This window comes from Pundamilia nyererei, unplaced genomic scaffold (genome assembly GCF_000239375.1).
Source record: "Pundamilia nyererei isolate P.nyererei 1_Seehausen unplaced genomic scaffold, PunNye1.0 scaffold00148, whole genome shotgun sequence".
NCBI classification, from domain to species: domain Eukaryota; kingdom Metazoa; phylum Chordata; class Actinopteri; order Cichliformes; family Cichlidae; genus Pundamilia; species Pundamilia nyererei.
This window is the reverse complement of record NW_005187549.1, coordinates 1-9,178: the sequence shown is the minus strand read 5'-3', so window position 1 is coordinate 9,178 and position 9,178 is coordinate 1. Positions and strand designations below refer to the sequence as shown.

The window sequence follows — 9,178 nt, the reverse complement described above, 5'->3', positions numbered from 1 at the left end:
AGCGCATTAACGCGGCAAATCTTTGTTAGCAAGTTAGCGTGCGTGGGGCTGGATGGCGCTAACGTGTTAAAGAGCTAACCACGCTAATGAGCGAACCGCGCTAACGAGCTAACCGCGCTAACACGTTGACCCCGTAACAGCCCCGCGCACGCCAAGTCGCTAGCGGAGATTTGTGTTAATGCAGTTATGTCATTTTAACGAGATTAACACTGGTAGCACTACTTGGGACATTTTTATTTTATTGTTATTAAAGCTTTAATTATTCATCTATATATTATTGTATCGTCATTTTGTCCAAGTACAAAAACATGAAATATGGCACCCAGTTGTATAGTAACAATCAAACCATATGTGCCGCAAGTTGCTGAGAAGATTATTATTAAAACACCAAGGGTTAAACATTATTTTATGAACAACACAAACTCCGGGTTGGAGTTCATATTTATTAAAGAAGTAATAAAATGATTATGCTTGTATGTTCCTCATTAGGCACCTGTTCATGTCAGAGTGAATGAATAGTGGCATTGTAAAGCGCTTTGGGTGCCTTGAAAAGTGCTATATAAATCCAATCCATTATTATTATTATTCAATCTTATGGCCCAAAATAACTGCTCGTGTATTTATGCTTGGATAGATACAAATAATGAGTAATTGGTAATCCATTTATCTAACATACTAGTTAAGTTTATTATGATGCAAGAAAATATGGTCTATTACAGCTAAACATCTCTGCTTCTGTCTCATCTTTAAGGTTTTTAAAATTTTGTCCTTAAAGATAAATCTTGGAATTAAAAGCTTACTTTTTTTTTTTTTACATAATTTCTATATGTAAAAGGGAAAAGGGACCATGTGTTTAAGGCAGCCATTACAAGACTGGTACACTGTTCTTTCAATGATCCTGGGTTTTACCTCAGGATTTTCTCTTTGGGACCTTTCATTTCTGTCTGCTCTGTTTCACATTTTAAGTTTGATCTAATACTTTGCCTTGGTTGCGCTCTCTTTCATATTTAGTATTTCAAGTTTTATCTGGCAGTGATAATGTGTGCTTTGTTCGCTGTTATTACTATCATGATTACCTGGTTTATTTTCTTGACTTTCGTTGGCTTGTATTAGTTCCCTTATTTCAGTTATCAGCCCTTCCCTGTGTTCCCTGTTCCTTGTCAAGTCATCATTGTCCCTGTTTGCGATTCCATAATTTGGCATAGTTTGGTACTTCCTGTTTTATTTTATCTTCATCCTGTGTTTGCTTCTCGTGTCTAGTCTCCCTTGATTGTTGTCAGCTGTTTTCCCACCTGCTGCCCATCCTCTCGTTATCCTATGCATGTGTATATTGTTTCTGTCTCCCACTGTGCTTTGTTGAGTCATACTGTTTGGTCCTGCTGTGTATTCTCTTTTGGTTTGCTTTCAGTTTCCCTCTGTCATCTGGATTTGCTGGCTCACCTGAATAAGGGCTCATTTTCATTTATTCCAATCTGTTTTTCTAGTCTGCATTTTGGCTCCAAACTCCACACACATCATGACAATTATTAGCACAGGCTGGTGCGGCAATGCTGTGCTGATCCTCAGCTACTACCAATGGACCTAAAGTGTGCAAAGAAAATCTCCTCCACGCTACTACATGACCATCAGCAGTTTGAAGTGCTTCTTGATACACTGAGCTACAGAGATTTAAGATTTGCATTTAGATAATTCCTTATCTTTCATCTCAGTGCAGCTTAAAGTTACAATACATTTTGTGACTACATCAGTCCTTTCAGTTTTGACACAAAAGTCAGCTTCGACTCTCCCCTGAAGGGTACACATGGACACAAACACAAGCGCACACTGACATCAATCCCTGCTGTGTGAGATGCAAGACAAGCCATGGGATGCAGTCGCCATGTTGACTCAGCCCAGGAAATGAACAGACTGACTGCCATCTCTCAGACACACACCGTCATGTTCCTACTGGCAACGAGCTACAATATTTCCAAGCAAATTTCAAACCCCAGTAATTAACTTTAAATTTTGTCATTACACAATATTCCCATTACAGAACCTCCAAAACATAAATTGTAAATGTTTTCAAAACCTACTGTCTCAGTACAGATTGAACAATAATCCACAAGAAGAAGCTCAGTAAGAGTCTATTTTCACACAAACTGAGCCCAGCTTCCATTACCTGCATATCGATCTGATTTCAAATTTAGCCCACTTGACAGTATATTGCATGAGCACTGAACTGGTTCTTATCTAAACAGTGCAGCAGCAAGAAGGTGGAAAACCTGTGGAAGATAAAAGGATCCTGCCCTGTGTAACTGAATGGACTATCGCTTGAAGCGTGTGTTTGCGTCTGCGTCATGCTCTCCATCAGAAAACAGGCTGTCAGGTCACGTCAGACCGGTGTGACATCCACAATGATGCTAGCATCCAGGGAGACTCTGCTATAAATGTGGAGCATGTTTGCGTGTGTGTGTTTCTATCGAAGGACCTAAGTGGAGGCACAAATTCAAAATTCATTATATAAAAAAAAAAATAGATGGATGCTTTCAAATGGGCTTTTGGTTTATTATTATCAAAGCTGACACCATTGGCAGTAAATAAACTAGTTCTAGTTACTGATTTATTCAGCCATGCATGCAGGTCACCCCTCGGCAAAACACCCCCAGTACTGTTTGCCATTCTGTTCAGCCTGCATCGATCTCACCCCATGTATGGCATCTCAAATATTTCATTGCAATACTGCTACAGAAGGAACAGAGGCTACTGTTTACTTATTCATAAGAGGTTCTCACAGCCCCTGACACAACCCCAAAGGAAGTTGTGTCTCTTTCTAGTCTGGGACCAGGGACTTTCAGGTATTATGCTGAGACGTCACACGAAATGCTGTAGTAACACTGTACTGCACCACCAAGTCACTTTAACAGTGATGACAATATAACTGTTGAACTTGGCTGTAACTTTCTGCATGGATCATGAAAACAATGCATTCCTTCGAAACAGTCACTGTGCCCATCTTCAATTATCACAGCATTGAGTGTAATGGACACACTGGTTCACCATGTGGATCTCACCCCTTGCATCTTCTTAACCGTGAAATAGACACGCATGCTTAAGTTGTATTACCAGTAGGGGGAGATAATGTAATTAAAGCCAACACTTGGCTAGTGACCAAGGAAGGTATAAAGTACATTGCAGACTCCTTCTATGCCAGAAACAATGAGGCTTCTTGGCTAATATGTATTTACATGTAAATGTGTTCGGAATGTCTCTTTAACCATATTCATGTTTTCTTGTAATAAAATATCGCCCCCTGCTGGTACTGCAACTTAAACCAGCATGTCCAATAAACACTGCTGTGATATTTTGGTGTTCCATCAGAGTTCATCACTATTAAATAAATAAATATCAATTAAGCTCTTTTTCATTGATCTGAGATGGCAAAAGGAAAATCATTATACAGTATTATAAATTAAAAGTGGAATTCTGAATTTATAGCTAGTATTATTAGTATTTTGAGGCGAAAACTTAGAATTTTTGAGAAAAGACAATAAAATTACATTAACATTAACATTAAAAACCTTTCATATAATAGAACTGCCCTGCAACAAATTGGCGACCTGTCCAGGAAGTATCCCACCTCTCACTCTGTGGTAGCTGGGATAGGCTCCAGCCCCCTGCAACCCTCAATTGGATAATCGGAAGAGGATGGATGGATGTTATCAAATTAGAGTTCCTCAAATTTTTACTTCAATTCTTCAATGTCCTGATTCCTGGGTCCACACCTTTGCAATTTTGGATATAAAAATACACAGTTTTCAGCTATATAAACGCACTGGCCCTACATTCGGAAAATACAGCAAAATATATACAACACAAAATCTACTCCAATACACCTTCGATAATAATAAAACATAATAAAACAGTACTATCAGTTATAACAGTTTTTACTCTCTAAATCGCTCCATTACTGTTGTTCTATAAAACAGATGGGATTCAAGCCTAACATTATGGAGAAATCCTACTTTTTCTAAATTTCTGAATTTTTTAGGAAAATTCTCCTGTGGCTTAACATCCGGTTATTATTTGTAGTACAGGTGGCATTAAGGCAGTGTGTGCAGTTATTCTTAACACAGTCAGCAGTCTTAAATCAATCAGGATGTTAGCCTCTTACGAACAGAATTCCTGAAAGAAAAATTATAAGACATAACTGCCATATTATTAATGCTGTATTTTTTTAATTAAAATGTTGGTTGAATTGCAGCCAATTTATGTCAAATGGAAATTATACAAAATGTATTTGTTCCACAAAACAATGAGGAAAAGCACGCATTGATTGTCTATCAAGTAGAAGTGCACAAAGATGATATTCTGACCAGGGACGATCAGGCTGCAATCTGCCCTCCAGTGGATGGACTTACACAAGGTCCCTTTACTGTTTTCTTCAAGATTGTTTAACCGTATTTTGTGGATCTTTGTTTGGGGTTTTTTTTTTTTTGAAAATGTAAGAAGAGTGAGATAAATTTAGAAGTCGTGGGTTCTTTACTGGAACATCCTGTTGACAAAAACAGTGCTTTAAAATGCAGCTTTAAAAAAGAAAATGTAATCTGTCAAATATTATAGTTCTGGAGACTCCCCTGCTTTTTTGCTATTCATGCCTCCAGTTTTTGCAAACACGAAGGCACTACAAAACAAATTCACCTAAAGCATTTTGTTATTTCGTGTATTAATGAGCTCATAAATCCATAGTACAGCTATTACAGAATGCCAAACTTTTCATTTGAAGGCAACTCTAAGATTTTGTTAATAAGATCATTACTTTCAGAGCTTACAGATGTTCCACAGGAGATGATACATTCTCACTGGGTTACTGTGCTCGAGCTTCCCGTCTCATGGAAGTGTGGGTGCTGTCTGAAATATGTGACGTCATTGTAAAGTAAATCGCTTCACAGTGTGACTCACTGACTTTGTTGACTCCTCAGACATCCCCTTTTTGTCTCCCCCCTTCCTCCCTTGCTCCCCTTTGTGTTTAGGTGGCTTATTTTTCCCAATCTTTTCACGCCAACACCTGAATGGAAATACCTCAGAGCTCTGAATATGGATCAGTTTTGATTGCCACAGCATACATTCCAGATTTTCTGTTATTTCTCTGTTTGGATTCCCCCTGCTGCTGTCTTCTACTGTTCCCTCCATAGGCTGAAATATGACCAGCAGCTAGGATATAGCTAGGATATAGATAGATATATAACTGCATTATTTTTTGCTGATCTTGTCACATTTTTACAGCTGCTTTACCCCAAAGCTGGTGCCTCCTAAATTAATTTTACCTGCTTCTTCAATTTTCCAGCCAAGAGTCGTGATTAATACTTTGGCTGATATTGGGGATAAAGAGCATATCTGAGATTAGGAGGTATAAATGAGGATAAGAAGCAAGCAATATAAGCTCTTTTTTCTTGTCTATTTATTTGTTTATATTTTTTCCTCATCATGCAGGTTAGGGCTGGGAGGCTTTTCAGGGAAATAAGTGCGTACAGGGTTTATTTCTTTTTTTTTTTAGAGTCAGACCTTGGACTGACAATAATGCTGTCAACACCCACTAATGGAATAATAATAATAATAATAATAATAATAATAATAATAATAATAATAATAATAATTATTATTATTATTATTATTATTCATTCGAATGAATGTGAATTCATGTGGGATTCATGTGAATGGTTCTCTGTCCCTGTGTGTTGGCCCTGCGACAGACTGGCGACCTGTCCAGGGTATACCCTGCCTCTCACCCTATGACAGCTGGGATAGGCTCCAGCGCCCCCCGCGACCCTGAAAAGGATAAGCGGAAGCGAATGGATGGATGGATGGATGGATTATTATTATTATTATTATTATTATTACAATAATAATCTTAAAACTAGGGCATATAACCTACAGTTTTATAAAGAGACCAAATGCTGTCTCCGTCGATCCTTCTAGCTGCAGGATTTCCATTTCTACTCTGCTCCATCACACTCAGTGAAGAGGAGCGTGCAGCTGAAGGTCCACAGATCAGTTTGAGCTCATGAAGACTATTTGAGTAGCCCTTTCTCCCTGAGGCAAGGCTGAGTCAGTCATAACAACCATCTTTAGTATGAAACTGGTGCATGTTGTTGCTTCATGCAGAAATAATAAAAGACCAATCTCATGGTTTATGCAGGGAATCTTAAATCACTTGTTTGGCATGCGCATATTTCACCTACAAATGCAGGTGCAGTGCAAGCACACACTTGTGGCTCAACACAGACACAGACACTAAAAAAGTGCAGGAAAGGAGCAATCGATGGGTAATTAGCAAGCAACTTTACGGTATATACGTGTATCCTACAAGGGTCTGATTGGGATTTTTTTGTTAATTCGTGTGCATTTCCCCAGAAAACATCAATTTTATTTGTATTTAGAAAAGCTCTTGAGATAACTGAAGAAAACTTAAAGCAACACGTTTGAATTGAATTGAATTTGATTTGAAATCAGTGCGTATTTGGGGCCTGAAACCCCCAAATGAAGCTTTGCATTAGGCATAAAGTGGGTTTTGCTGCTCTCATCAACAGCCTCAAACTCATTAAAGTAACTGTGCTAATAAAGCATGATAGCGTTTACCTGACCACTCCGTACATGACAAGGACGTTGCCGAGAAGTCCCACCACGCAAATAACGGAGTAGAGCGCCGTGATGGATATGGCTATGATTATACCCCCGGCGCTCCTCGCCGGATTCTGCTGCTCGGTGTAGTTCTGCAGCCTGTCGCTCATTAAGTCGCTCTCATCAGCCGGGAGGGTGACATTGAAGGGGATGACGGAGTAAAGGTCGGACAGGGAGAGCTGAGCTCCGGGGACCGTGTAAGGCTCCATGCTGCAGTGCTGCCCACTCTGTCCTCGGTGATGAAAACTTAACCGCGCAACAGTGAGAAGAAAGGCAAAGATTTAAACTGACACAGGAGGAAAAAAAACTAGTCAGACTGGAGGGAAGAAGTGGAAAAGGCGAGCAGGAGAGTTTCCAAAAAACGTGCAGATTAGAGCCTCTGAGTAAGAGTTTTCTATCCAAACGGACGAAGAGTAAGTGCCCCCCCGGAAGCGGGCAGCTGCATCTGTGCGCTCTAGCTGTGTGTACACCTCTTATACTCTCGGAGACCCCCACCTCACAGCCCGGCAGCTCTCTAATACCCGTGCGTCGACGTCAAACCTGCTCATTTATACACTGGAATCAACGGGAATGCAAGGTTTGGGGTTTCCTTCTTTTAAACAGAAATAAAACCTTAAAGTTGCGCAGAAAGAGAAACAGATTCAATCAAATTCCACTTATCTCGAGTAAACTGGGAACAGGGCACGTTAATGATACTGAAACTGCCTTTTAACAGCACTTTCAGTAAAGCCATTATAGAAGACATAAACACACGCTAAAGTTAGCAAGGTTGATGTGTCCACCTACAGGTATGGCGTTATTTTTGTGCCACTATTTTGAGCGCACGTAAAAAAAATTTGAGCGCACGTAAAAAAACAAAAATAACGCCATAAAAGCCAGGGTGGGAACTGTCCTTGTCCTGATGTTTGCTGCTCTGCTGAGGCAGCGGGAGGAATAAATGATGCCTTCGGAAACATGGTACAGATAAAAATTAGAGATCAACTTTCAAATTCCCTGCTTTTTACATTGTAAAATGATACTAAAATTAAAAAGAGGCATCCATCCATTCACTGGGCTAACCAAGTGACTCAAACCCAACATGAAGGTCCTGGGTTTGAATCCCTGCGTCTGTGTGAGTTCTCTTTGGCCAATCTGACTTCTACTTACAGTCCAGAGAGATGCGTGGGTTACATTAGTTGGTGATTCTAAATTGACTGCAGGTGTGAAAGGTTGCCTATTGGCCTTGTGATAGATGCGTGACCTGCCCCTGGTGTACCCTGCCTATTGCTCTGTGACAGCTGTGATTGGCTCTCGCCCTCCCACAAGGTTTTTTTCTTAAACCTTGATTTATTCAGAACAACTCTTGAAATTGTCTGTAAGTACACTAGTTGTATTTATGCACACCAGTTTAAGACAATTTAAAATAGGCTTGAATTTACTATGCAGTTGATTATGGTGGTGGTTATAGGTTTACTTTGTCATACTGTTTTAAATGTAAATTTACTGGGTTTCCTACTATGCGTCTTCATTTATAACCTCTGTTTAGCTGACATTTTTTTGTCAGTTGAAATGACAGTATGAATGTACGCCCATCTGTCATAGCTTATTTCTTTCATGAAACACCAAAGTAAAGGGGGCCAAATGCCCCTCTGTCAGAGTTGGTTGCCTGTCCAGTCCTTATGCACTGGCGCTGACCCTAGTTTGGCCACTGCAGAGTGGATTTTCAGTCCAAATTCTTCCAGGTGGTGAGATACTTTATGCCAAGAAAAAGATTTGCCCCGTTCAGGAGAGAACTGGCAAGAAATTCAAACTAGAGTGTTCTCAATTACATGACATGTAATGTCTTAGATACTCTAACAATTATCCTCCTACAACTACTTCTCATATTTTCAGATTCTAAGAAATTAAAATGCATCCCTCTGACTGAATCATTTTAAACGGGAATAAGTAGTGACTTTAATATTTAGAAAAAACTGGAAAACTGGAACCAAATGCAGAACCAAGAGACACTCAGAGAAATGTTTACGGTCTTTTTTGATTTTGTTACTATGGAGCAAAGGTAAACAATGGGAATGTCAGGAGAAAGCCCTCCAGGTCCAGAAAAGGCAGGAAATACACACGACAAAGAGAAGAGTGTTTGAGCCAGTACAAAGAGCTTTTGGTGACAGAGATTAGTGTGGAGGTATGAACGCGCAGAGCTTACTTGCATTGCTATGAATGGTCCTCAGAGGGGTGAAGTGACAGCAGGGCTGCCTGTAACTCCTGACTTAGTGTTTCTGTCTGGCCGTTGGACTGAGGGAGCTATCATGAGCTGAAGCTTGCCTTGGTCTCCCAAAGCCATACAGAAAGTTTTCCAAACTTGTAAGACCACAATTGGACACAATATCTACAGCTGGAATGTCAGACTCATCTTACATTATGGGGCGATCGTGGCTTAAGAGTTGGGAGTCAAAGGAGCTTGCAAAGAAAAGCGTCTGGACTTCTTTAAGTTGCTTGAAGACGTTTCACCTCTCATCCGAGAAGCTTCTTCAGTTCTAAG

General features: G+C 39.9%; 1 protein-coding gene across 1 annotated transcript in view; it reads right to left on the bottom strand.

Annotated features, from left to right (window-relative positions):
- Nucleotides 1-6,910, bottom strand: part of oprd1a (opioid receptor, delta 1a) — a 23,542-nt gene extending 16,632 nt beyond the window's left edge. The window contains exon 1 of the mRNA XM_013913740.1: nucleotides 6,619-6,910. Coding sequence (XP_013769194.1) covers nucleotides 6,619-6,869 — 251 coding nt within the window. The 5' untranslated portion in view covers nucleotides 6,870-6,910. The remainder of the gene's footprint in view (nucleotides 1-6,618) is intronic.
- Between the last annotated feature and the right edge of the window lie 2,268 nt (nucleotides 6,911-9,178).